This window comes from Schistocerca piceifrons, chromosome 11, assembly GCF_021461385.2.
Source record: "Schistocerca piceifrons isolate TAMUIC-IGC-003096 chromosome 11, iqSchPice1.1, whole genome shotgun sequence".
In the NCBI taxonomy this organism is placed as follows: Eukaryota; Metazoa; Arthropoda; class Insecta; order Orthoptera; family Acrididae; genus Schistocerca; species Schistocerca piceifrons.
In genome coordinates, this window is record NC_060148.1 from 61,709,730 (window position 1) to 61,722,812 (window position 13,083).

General features: G+C 42.5%; 1 protein-coding gene across 1 annotated transcript; it reads left to right on the forward strand.

The window, feature by feature from the left end:
* The first annotated feature begins 2,723 nt into the window (after positions 1-2,723).
* Positions 2,724-5,419, forward strand: LOC124719686 (26S proteasome non-ATPase regulatory subunit 10-like). The gene is made up of 2 exons (XM_047244895.1): positions 2,724-3,127; positions 4,927-5,419. Exons 1-2 carry the CDS (start codon positions 2,724-2,726, stop codon positions 5,417-5,419), a joined length of 897 nt encoding a protein of 298 aa, XP_047100851.1.
* Positions 5,420-13,083: the final 7,664 nt, after the last annotated feature.

Consider the following 13,083-nt stretch of genomic DNA (forward strand, 5'->3'; position numbering starts at 1 on the left):
GTGTATTGGCTGCGCTGATAGCCCAATTGCCGCCAAATTTTCTGTTATTGGGGGACTTAAACCCCCCTTAACCCTTTGTTGGGTGGATTGGTGGCAACAGGCAGAGGCACTGTCACTGAGAAAGTGTTGGCACAGCTCGACCTTTCTCTATTAATGATGCCTCCACACATTTCAGTGTGGCACACGACATGTACTCGGCCATCGACCTTTGTCTACAGCCCCAGCCTTCTACCGTTTGTCCATTGGAGTGTGCGTGACAACTTGTGTGGTAGTGACCACTTTCCAATCTTTCTGTCACTGCCCCAGCGCCACTCACCTCGGCGCCTCCCCAGATGGGCTTTGAATAAGGCTGACTGGGACTGGTTCACCTGCATTGCCACTCTTGAGCCTCTTTCTCGTAGTGACATTGATGCGGTGGTTCTCACGATCGCCACCGGCATCGTTTCTGTCACGGAATGTGCAATCCCCTGTTCTTACTCTCGGGATCATTCTGAACGATGCTCATAACCGTCTGGCTGCAGTGTTTTCACTGCCGAGCTGGTCGCCATCTCTCGCGCCCTAGAGTATATCCGCTCCTGTTCAGGTGAGTCCTTAGTTATCTGTAGTAACTCGCTGAGTAGTTTACGAGCTATCGACCTGTGTTTCCCTCGCTCTCGACTGGTGACGGCTATCCAGGAGTCCGTCCACTCTCCCGCCCATTGCGGCCGCTCCGTGGTTTTGGTGTGGACCCCAAATTGTGTCAGCATTTCGGGTAATGAACACTGGCCAAACCGTCTGTCGGTGCACCAGCTTTGGAGATCGGCCTTTCGGAGTGTGATCTCTGTTCAGTTTTGTGGCAGAAGGTTCTCGGTATCTGAGCTTATGAGTGGCGCACCCTGCCTTCACTCGGCAAACTTCGGATTGTCAAGCAGACTACCGGTGGGTGGCGCTCTTCCTCCGGGTCTCTCGCAAGGACTGTTGTGCTCTGTCGGCTGCGCATTGGCTACACCTGCATGACGCACTGTTATTTATTGTGGCGCGAGGACCCACCTCTGTCGCTACGGTTCAGCATTGACAGTGGTCGTTATTTTGTTGGACTGTCCACATACAACTGTGCTCAGGCACACATTTGCACTGCCTGATGTGCTCCCTGCACTTCTAATGAATGATGCTGTCATGGCAGGCTTAGTTTTGAGTTTTATTTGTGCAGGGGTTTTTTATCGCTCAATCAAAGGGTTTCTCTCTTTTGTTGTATCTCACCTTTGGCTTATGCTTTTAGATTGGGCTTTTTAGTTCTTGGTGGTTGGCTTTTCCCTTTTTTTTGTTTCTGTGGTTGGCCAACTACTGTAACACACTGTGTGTTTTTAATTCCTATTTTCTGGTCGTTGTCTGTTTTCTTGTTCTGTCATCCCTTGTCATCTCTGTTGCTTGTTTTTGTTCCTTGTGGGTGTTTCATTATTGTGGAAAAAGGGACCGATGACCTTTGTAGTCTGGTCCCTTCAACCACCACAAACCAACCATCTTGACAGGCTTGTGTTGACTCCAGTTCATTGTAGATCTCACGTTATATCTGTTACCGTGACAAAGATTTTGTTAACTCCCAAACAACTTTGGGGGGGAGGGGGTGTCGTTTCTGATTAAATCCTTGACGTATGGACTCTAGTTTAATGTAACATTTAGTTTGCATGTCAAACCATTGTGAATAGGTGTCACAATACATAGTGCACACAGTCAGCTGCACTTATCTTGTGAGGTATTGTATTGTTCCCTGTGGAGAATCCTGCATAAATGCCAGACGCACACAGCTAAGTTTCTGTTTGATGAATGGGTGTGTTGTATCCCAGGCTATTTTCTCAAAATCTTTTTGAAAAATATATATAGCTGGGTGTCAATGCAGGATATGACGTCCTGTCAGTTATGCCACGAGTCATTAATAACAGAGATAGCTTAAGGTTATTTCTAGGAACCTCCACAACATTTTAAATAAACTATGAACACCATTAGAGCCAACACAGTTACAACTCTCTGTTTATCTATTGTAATTTTGAGACTACATGTGGGTAGTACGTGCCTTGTGTCAAAAGTAAAATTAATGCATCTGCATTTGCCAGTTCATTATTGGTACCAATGCTTGCTACTATGTTGAAGTAATTGTTAGTTCGCTGGTCCGTGATGGAATTTTCACTGCTGTCGGCAGAGCTTTTATCTCGGTCAGATTGTTGTATCACTGCTTTTGTGTCTTGTTTAAGAATGATCTGAACTGCTCATGCCTAAAGCCTGGAGTATTATAGATATTGAGTATAATGTAAACATTTCGCTTTTTTAAAGTAAGGCTGGAGGATTTTTTATATTTGTGGTGGCAGTGGACTTTCCTCAAAACTACAGCTTGTTCTCTAGCTTGGATATCACTGAGACCTGTGCAACCTGCTTTCTGTCTTTAATTGTATTTGTTTATAGGTGCTGAAGGTAAAGTGGTGAAATTGAAGTGTTTGTTCTAAACAAACTCGAATTGGCATTATCGAGTTGTTGAATTACTGTATCAGAAACTGGGCAGCTTTTAATTTGTCGTTTTTACCTCCCAATTTCAGTTGCTAAATATGGCCAGTAACAGAGGCAGTTTGGTTCACGCTATGTCCGAGCTCCTAACGAGGGGCACGGGTGCCGACGTTACGCTGTGTGTCCGAGGTGGTGAAATAGAGGCGCACAGCTTAATACTCGCCGCCAGGAGCCCGGTCTTCGCAGCTATGTTACTGCAGCACGACACGGAGGAAGCTGCCAGTGGCCGTGTCCAGATACCGGACGTAGAGGCTGCCACTATGCGGCAGCTCGTCCGCTACGTGTACACGGACGAGGTCCCGGAGGGGAAAGAATCTGCGGCAGAGCTACTCGCGGCTGCCGACAAATACGGCCTCCTTCTGCTGAAGGAGGCTTGCGAGGACCGGTTGCTGCAGAATTTGTGTCCAGAAAATGTGGCGGAGTGTGCGGTGCTGGCTTCGCAGCACTGTTGCTCGCGCCTGCTCGGTGCCGCCGTCGAGGTGATCTCCCGGGACCCTCCAGAGGCCCGCAAGACGGAGGGCTGGCGAGAGGGAGTGGCCTGCTGCCCGCAACTGATGACGCAAATCTCGGAGTTGGTTGAAGCGAAAATCAGGTTAGTTGGAATTCTAATTTCGTTTGTCTTTGTAAGTAGCACCTACAAAGTAGTGAGCCTTCTCTTGACACTTCCCAAAGGAATGGTTGGAGGTTTGTATTTCACTAGTGTAAATCTCGCATATTCCACACGATCTGCACTTGGGACTATCAGTGTGTGTATTCTGTAAGGAGACACTCCGTAAGCATTTTTCTGCTCTGAAGATATGATGGAACTTTCACATCCTTCTGCTGTATTTTTGAAGGCAGTGTTGCAGTTTACAATCAGTTGCGGTGAAAATTTAGTGCAGATTTGGGACGTAAATGTATACTTGCCTAGTTAATTAGACCCAAAAAATTTTAGCAGAATTGTGCTTCCTTATATACAGTAATATTCTTAATCTGACTGCTGTGAGGGCTAAGTGTATTTTGCATGTGCACTTTTCTCCATTTTTGTTTTAACTGAATGTAGTGATTTAAAATGTTATATTTGTCATAGAAAACCTTGTATACAAATGCAGTATACTGTGCTGGAATTAAATTTTGGATGACATTAGCTCAAATGAGCAGTTGGCTAAAAGGTTTACAGGGCTGGATATTTCAATATAAAAAATACTTCCATATAAGATAGGCTTCAGAATAACTTGTTCCCATCTACCACAATTGCTGCTGTATACAAACCACTTACTTGATATGTGTTGCCAGGAGAAGTGCGTGCTGTGGGTGAATACACCAAATAGTTCTTCCTGCTCATCTTTCGCTTACTTTTTGCTGTGCTTCTTACTTAAGTCTCTCAAAAGGTGCTCTAATACTGTGCATTGCCAAGTAATTTTCAAGAAACAGCGGGAAAGTTTCACGATCCTGTCGAATACCGTAGGACGTCGCTAGTCATCGGGCAGCAGTATTTGCAAAATTAGAGGTGGTGGCAGCCAACAGTCTTGATATTCATTTCTTTCTTCTGGGCTTTTATTTAACAAATGTCTTCTTTTGTTATGATGCACATTTCTTTCGAAGGGAAGAAATATTATACCATATAATTTTTCCCACGTGGAATGTTTTTATATATAATTTTTCCCACGTGGAATGTTTTTATATATAATTTTTCCCACGTGGAATGTTTCCTTCCATTATATTGATATCAATAATCATTGTGGTATATTTGGAGACATCTATAGTTGACCTAATAGATCACAATGGAATGAATATTTATCTGTAAATCATGTAGTCAGGTATAACTTGCGTGTGATATGCCCAAGTGTATTGAGAGAAAAATAACTGTCACAACTATTTATTTAATCTTGATAGTACCTTCCCACAGGTGTATTTTTATTATGTAAGGTTAAACATCTGTCACAGCAACGAGTGTTCGGTGAAAGGGTAGCGTGAAGGACTGGACTGATAAGCAGTACGAGGACACGCTGCCGTAATCGGTAGCATTAATGTAACTTGTCAGATGGCTGGCTTTCTTGTGTGGTACCTCACAGGCTAGTGAAATTTAGTGCCAGTTTCTCAAAAAAGGCTGAGCAGCACTTTGTACCAGAGCAGTAGTTGTCAGATCTGTGTATCTGTCTGGTTTCTGCTTCTTGTCAGGTCTAATTTGGTACACCACCCTCTGACGTTTCTTAGAGTTATAAAAATGTCAAGTAATTCTGTGTAACCTCAAAATCTCCTTCCCCATCCTGGAGCAAATTTACAAACCTTAATACACATTTCTCACTGATCGTGTGGGCTTATAGCATTCAATTGGTATAGTTAATAATTTTGCGACTATCTACTGTGACAGTAAATTTCTGTGGAAAGTACTCTCTCTCTGTTTTCCAGTGCCGCAAAGGACGTCGCCTTGAAGAAGTGGCTGCACGAAGCTGCAGAACGTGGAAATGTGGACGAACTCCCAGACATACTGGCACAGGGAGTGGACATAAACTGCCGGTGTGAGAACGGTTACACGGCACTTCACAAGGCGGCGAAGGGTGGCGACGTCTTGGCCGTAAACTGGCTGTTGGAGGCGGGTGCCGATGTCAGTGCACGGAATAACTGGCAGCAGACGCCCCTCCACATAGCAGCGGGATACGGCAGGCAGGGAGTCGCCATGACCTTGCTGTTTTACGGGGCAGACAAAGACGCGTGGGATGGTAGCGGGCAGACGGCTCTGCAGGTTGCTGCCGCGTGTGGTGAAGCGTCCATGGTCAACCTGTTGTTGCGGCTGGGAGCGGACCGATCTGCTGCCGGATACGGTATGACGCCTCTACAACTTGCCCAGGCGTACAACAGGAAGACTGTCGTCGGTATTCTGAGTGGTATTCATCCGGTGTAAGGTGGACCTTTCGTACAATTTTCGATAAAGCAAATAAACTTCTGGTTTACTGTGAAACGTGTCATTGAATTATTCAAATATTTACCTGCTCTTCCTTCCCACTTCTCTCTTCTCCTCATAGTGGTCCTCCTTCCGCAGGTGAGACTTCCTAAACTCCTACCATCAACTACCCTGAAATTCCCCAAAAGTAGTGTTTTACACTTAGTCTACTGGCAGTAGATCAAATGTTTGACTGGCACAGGAGAACAGAGTTCTATTGAAACTGCTCCAGAGCATCAATCATTAACATTTGATCTTGACTGTTTTCCAAATACACATCATTTTCAGTGAGCTTCTGGTGTGGTATTCTTGTAAACCAGTTTCAAGAATCGTACACCACATGCTCTTCCCAGAAGCGTCCAGTACTTCTATTAGCACAGCCTGAAATTTGTGTGTGTACTGTTAATCCAATGGTTAGTGGTGAGAATATAGGCGCCCGTACTTCCGCCAACACTTCATGAACTATGGAGTTGCTGCAAACTTCAGCATATAGGACACTAACGTACTGAAATTACATCAGGTTACTGACAATGTCCCAGGCTGCCTAGTTTGTCAATCTAATTTTGTAATGGTAAATGTAAATACCGCTGACCGAGGATACTGCTGTGGGACATTGTGACTGTGTTGCTGGAAGGCTAATCAGCAGATTGGGCATAATACATTCTTCAATTGATGATTATATTTATCAAGAGATGAGTTATGGCCAACCACAAACAATTCAGTTACTGGAAATCACAAATGTCATGAAATTTACTCGCAGACTGTAGAGAAGTTGCAAAATGTGTATCAGTTTGCCAACTTGCTTAACATACTAAATGCATTTACACAACAGAATGCAGAGTGGAAGGTAATACCGAAGATAACATGTCAAATTTAAGAGCTGTTATAATATGATTCTAAAGATTGTAAATCATAATGCAGATCTCAATGTTTCATTGCTCGTGAGGCTCTGACACGAGCAGGACCTGGTACTCCTGGAAGTATTTCCCGTCGGACAACTAAATCAGTGATTATGAATGTTTAAATTTTTTGGTGAACTGGAGTCATTGCAACACCACATTATGCACTTGGAGACATCCTTAATTTCACTGAATCTGACAGTTTGATCAATTGAAATGAGGACCATATGAATTGAATGTAATTTTAACCCTTACATGAAACATCTCTTAAATGTAAGTAGAAAGATGAGATGTCTCACAGACCTTGTAATATTTTCATCAGGTAACTACAGTAGCTGAATAGTAAACTATTTAATCTTAAGAGCAGATGAAATCATATTTAGCTCTTACAACACGATTGCCACAAGTTCTGTAAATCAGGAAATTTCAAATGTCATGGAAATTTGAAGAAAAAAGGAAAACCTCATCTTCGTCTCAGTAGATGAAATTTTGTTCACTGAGATGTCATGCATTGTCACTGGCTAGGTGCTGCTTTCTTACCCCCTCATTCTTACAGCTTCTCCCCTTCGTACCCATTCCCTCAGGAAGCAGTCAGTGCTGCCACCATTTACTGCTAGCTTAGCAGCTCCCAATGAGAGGCAGGCGGGCACGAGTAGTGGTTCGTCTCGATCTGATTCTCGGAGACTTTTGACACGGCGGCCAGAGATGGTAATGTGTGTGTGTGTTGGCCGAGTAATTGTGTGAATGTGTGTGTGCGCGCTCATTTTCTGACATGAGCTATGGCCAAAAATTCAGTTGAGAGTGCGGTTGTCTTTCCTACGTGCCTGTCTGCAGCTCAGTGGCTGTCTTCACAGTGAGTTGCTACCTCTCCTCACTGGTACTGATTCTCAGAGTATTTGCTCCAGTTATCTGTTGCACGGATTCGTCACTGCGGTCTCATTTCATCAACACGGAGTCTGTGACACAGGAATAACTGGCTAAATGAGTGGACTTCTGCGACGGGCCAAAGCTGCTGGCCATTTCTGAGGGTATCTGTAACAGATTAGGACTGCCGATACGAAGCGCGTAATTTCCCACTAACGTGTGAGCCATGCCCGTCGGGTCTAGTCTCGCTGATCCGGCCCCAGGTCTGGGTCTGTGTGTGGCATAATGGAGCAGATTTACACGGTTTATCCGTGGACCTAGCACTGGGGCTCCTCGGTGGGTGAGAGGCCACACACGATGGGTTTCAGGAATTGACTCTCACAAGTACTTTGTACATTGCAGTGTTTCTTAGACTTTTTATACTAGTATATTTTGGCACCACAAAAGTAGTTTAGAAAGTATCAACGATAAGAAAATTGTGTTAGTCACTGGTGGTTTGTATGTTATTGAGTCAGATATCTTGAAGAAAGATTACACAATACCTGTAAACTGACATGACACTGTGGTAATAACTGACAATAATGAGCCTAGTAAAACCAACATCTTACAGGTGTAGTGTTGGTTTACACAATTCTTCCACACTTTAAACTTCTTTCTAGACACCCACATTTTTCTGAGGTTATTTCTGAAATCAGTGAGGGTATTTTAAATCTGGCTTGCAACTCCAAGGAAATGCATATTTTTATCACCAAAGGTTTTGCTTTATTGAAATAAGTGGTTTTGATGGAACCACTTATTTTGGGTTGCTTTCTCCATCTAAAAGCAGTTCATTACAAAAGATGTTGATGTTAGTACTTAAGATTTTTGCTCACACAGGAAAGAAATACAGACGTCCTTACATTTTTTGTGAACCTGGGTGTTTACTTACCCTTGAGACCTCAGAATGTCAGGGAAAAATCGGGTAATTTCTCTTCAGGATACTTGTGGCAAACCTGTAAAAAAAAGCTTCGTTGATCACGTTAATCAAAATGAGCGTGAGTGAGTGAGTGAGTGAGTGAGTGAGTGTGTGTGTGTGTGTGTGTGTGTGTGTGTGTGTGTGTGTGTGTGTGTGTGTGTGTGTGTGTGTGTGTAGTCACTTAGTACTGGTCTTGAAAGACTGAATATACTACGATCCCCTTACATATCAGTCATATAGGGATCATATAATTGAAAAATGGCATTCAATCATTCTTCCTGCACTCCATGCAGGAATAGAATGGGAAGAAACCCAAATAACTGGTGCATTGGGATGTATCCTCTGCGGTGCTGGATGTAGGTGTAGAATTAAATGAGACTGGAGAAAGTGCAAACGTTGGTAATAATCAAATGATCTGAAAATACTAATTTGCACAACTTTTGCACAGTGGACGCACATCTTTCTACTACATTCCAGACAATTTGAGTGACCCTGTTTGGTGCATTTATGTGCTGATTTCTTTTTCAATGATGCACAGCACTTCGTACATATATTCTTTTCTGTTCTATCAGTTAATATACATGCGACATGTTGTCAGACGATTCTCCTATATTTGAGATTTGATAGGCATCTGTACCAAAATTAAACTTTTGCCTGTAGTCAAAGCATTCCTCCTTTCGAAATATTGTGTTGTGTTTTTCTTGCTGTAACACAGCAGATTTGAATGTCTTCACTTGTAATTATTTTGGCTATAAAAGACTATCCCTGATATGAGTAATTATCTGTGGAACTGGTCGTATCAGAAAGAAATTATCACCCTGCACTAGAGTGTGTGCCAATACGAAACTTCGTGGAAGATTGTGTGGTGGACCGAAACTTGAGCTCGGGACCTTTGCCTTTGTCTGCCAGTACCTCGTCTCCTGCCTTCCAAACTTCACAGAAGCTCTCCCGTGAAACCTGCAAGAGTAGCACTCCTGAATCCAGCCAATTGACCAACTGGCACTCCCTGAAGTTGGGAAGGTAGCAGACGAGATGCTGGCGGAAGTACATCTGTGAGCAGCACAGGTTGTGAGTTGTCGGGTAGCTGTCAGTTGAGCCCTTTCCCACAGAAGGCGAAGGTCCCGACGAACTATTGGACTGACAGCCTGTGTTAATCTGCCTGGAAGTTTCAGTCACAACAGCCTCTTTTACCAAAAAACCATTTTCTTTGCTAGTATCCCTCTGTTTTGTGGTAACCATCAGCTGCAACAAAATCCGAATCGTCAGTCGTCATTCCAGTGTTAGATTTCACCTAAATAATAACTGATTTGCTCCTGAGCTTCAAAATCTTGATAAACTGAAGACATCTTATTCGTCTTAGAAAGTCACCCCATGCTATAGCTGAAAAATAAGTTTCATGCACATAATATAATACCTGTTAGGCACCTAATTTCACAGTGACTTCTGAACAATATACTTTATCATTAGAATGACGGTCAAGTTAATTGCTGAATGTTACTTTACTCGCGGCACATATTAAAATGAAGGTACTGAAAGACTATTATTTCTCACAGTGCTATGACAGTCATTGTTCGCAATGAGTGACGGGCATGAGAGATCGCTGTATTGGTTTGAGGGTTAAGCCAGGTTTGTGGTTAAGAGGAGACTGGTCCTGAGAGCATGGTGTACAGGTTAGAAATGAACTGCAGTGTCATACTTCTAGCCAGTGTTGGCAGCTATCAAAGCTGAGATACAGCGGGCGTGACGTGCTGTCGAGAAGTGAAATACGGTGGCACTGGGTAGCAATTAACCTACTTGTCAGACTGGCAGGGTAGGTGTGATTAGACAGTGTGCCCATTTCCTAATGGGAAAATCTGTGCAACTGAGTCTTTTTGGGAGGGGGAGGGGTGATTTGATCACTTAAGGACTTGAGTATTTATTGGGACAGATTCATTTCTGAAATCTCTGCTTGCTTGCTAACTGCAGACAACATGAATATTATTGAAATGGGAGACTTGTCTGACTCAGGTCACTATATCTATTGCTTCCAGACTGTTGTCACTTAAGGCTTTATGGGAATGAAGTCTACAGCCGGATAGTTAAGACAATTCTACTTCTATAGGCCACGTCAACACAAGACCAACAACAAAATGCTGATGTTTAAACCTTGTGGATTTATCACAGAGCAGGAAACGCATGAAAATAAGCAGCAATAAAACACGTTCAAGCTAAGAAAAGCCATCACACACATTTAGATACAGCAAGAGAATGTAATAAATGGAAGCGGCCTTCAGATTAAGCATGAGGAACACTGCACCAAATTGTCTTCAATATTGTTTGATTGGAGCAATTAGTGACTTTTTTCCTTTATTATAATGAGGTGGTTGGGCAGACCATTCTTCTATCAACTGATGAGCACTGCATCTCCATCACAACCCTCACCCTGTGGAGAAATACATGTAGAACATTGTCAAATTTTAATCTTCAATTTTGGAAAAGATAAACTGTGTAACATTTATTTAGATCTTAAACCTGAGCATTTAAAATACATGAATAATACGTGGTTACTCTGCAAATCATTCAACTGCCTGGCAGAAGTTCATGAAACCCACCTTGACAATAATTCTCTATTATTCCACTCTCGAACAGCTGTATCTTTCCGTGCAAGCTGTGATTTCTCTTATTTTATTATTATATCTGTCTCTCCCGATGTAGATTGGCATCAACAAAATGTTTTCGCATTTGGAGGAGAAAGTTGGTGATGTAAATTTAGGGAGACGATTCTGCTGCAAAGAAGAATGCCTTGTTTTAATGGTATCCATCCCAAATCCTGCATCACATCCATGACTCTTTCTCCCTATTTCAAGATAGTACAAAATGTACTGATCTGTGAACTTTCCCGATGTACTCTGTTAATACTACCTGGTAAGGATCTCCCAGACTACACAGCAGTACCTGACGGGCAAGTGTAGTGCAGGCAGTCTCTTTAGTACATCTGTTACATTTTCTAAGCTTCTGCCAACAAAACGCAGTCGAGTTTGCTTTCCCCACAACATTAAGGCATATTAATCCACCAGAGCAGTGTTAGTAATAGTTACTTGGGGTTTGTGTAGCATTGCCATATACCTGAAAACATGTTTTCACAATGTAACTTTATGTAATTTATAAATCACGGCAAAAGCTTCACTCAAAATGTTTTTGCTAAATGTATGTATAAATTTAGAATAACAAGTTTGTGTTCAAACAGTAACCGAACTTTTTTTTGTACCCAAAATACAGAAAAATGTTAAGTGACCATGTTTAAATTTGTTCTTCATGTGGTTGGTTACAGAATGAAAAATTTAGAAAAACTATATGCCGTCTATTCAAAAGAGATTTAGGTATAGGCAATATAAAAGTTCCTTCGCGTACTTAAACCATTCATCTTTTGTTCCAACTGAAATCCCAATGAAATGCATCTATAAGACCCGTACATGCAACTTGATAGTATGTCATACTGCCAGAAGTTGCTCTCTACACCTGACATAACATATGCAGTTCAGAATTTTGTTATAGGGCAGGAAGAGCAAAGGTGTCAAGTTTTGGTTGCTTTGACTTCTTGTAGCTAATGCAAAAAAAGGAGGAGGAGGAGGATATTAGTGTTTAACGTCCCGTCGACAACGAGGTCATTAGAGACGGAGCGCAAGCTCGGGTGAGGGAAGGATGGAGAAGGAAATCGGCCGTGCCCTTTTAGAGGAACCATCCCGGCATTTGCCTGAAGCGATTTAGGGAAATCACGGAAAACCTAAATCAGGATGGCCGGAGACGGGATTGAACCGTCGTCCTCCCGAATGCGAGTCCAGTGTGCTAACCACTGCGCCACCTCGCTCGGTACAAAAAAAAAAAAAAGGAAATGAGTTAATTCTGGCATAGAAATAGTTAGTGGATTGTCATTTTTACTCTCGGCTGCTTTCACATTATCTCTATGCAGCCACATCCCCATATGTGAGTGGTTTTTGGGCATGCTTTAAATGACAAGGCATACTGCAGTTAATTTGTAAATAATTCTCTCCGTAACTGCTCACTAAATTTATTTTCATTTCCCTATCCCACACATTAATATGCCCAGAGTAGTTACCTATAGGATTGTATTACTTTTTCTACAATCTTAAACATTTACATTGTAGCGGTTCCACCTGCTTTGAATTTCTTTGTCTGTCTTCGGTGTCGACGTATTGTGTTGCTACACTGGCTCAAAATGGGTTGTGGATTCTGACACACACTACTGTAAATCGTGTAGCGGACAGGTGCACAGTTCCGTTTCACAGTACTTTAATATTTGATGTTATACAAAAGGAAAATTAAAGTTATATAGTCAGTGCACTATTATTTAACCTTCGATAAGCCTCATTAATTGTAAGCAGGCGAAACTCAACATACTGCTTCAATCGTTTCTTGTTGAACATCTACAAGCAGTAAAACCTAACCACAGCACAGGTTACTCATCTGAAACTCTGCTGTGGTCTGTCTGTCTCATGACCAAAACTCGGGCCTTTATACAGGGTGTTACAAAAAGGTACGGCCAAACTTTCAGGAAACATTCCTCATACACAAAGAAAGAAAATATGTTATGTGGACATGTGTCCAGAAATGCGTATTTTCCATGTTAGAGCTCATTTAATTACTTCTCTTCAAATTACATTAATTGTGGAATGGAAACACACAGCAACAGAACGTACCAGCGTGACTTCAAACACTTTGTTACAGGAAATGTTCAAAATGTCCTCTGTTAGTGAGGATACGTGCATCCATCCTCCATTGCATGAAATCCCTGATGCGCTGATGCAGCCCTGGAGAATGGCGTATTGTATCACAGCCGTCCACAATACGAGCACGAAGAGTCTCTACATTTGGTACTGGGGTTGCGTAGACAAGAGCTTTCAAATGCC

Bases quoted from the DNA above. Each gene is read 5' to 3' on its own strand.
- LOC124719686 (XM_047244895.1), top strand. From the start codon at position 2,724: ATGTTACTGCAGCACGACACGGAGGAAGCTGCCAGTGGCCGTGTCCAG. The intron at 3,128-4,926 runs GTTAGTTGGAAT...TCTGTTTTCCAG, and splicing joins TTGGTTGAAGCGAAAATCAG to TGCCGCAAAGGACGTCGCCT.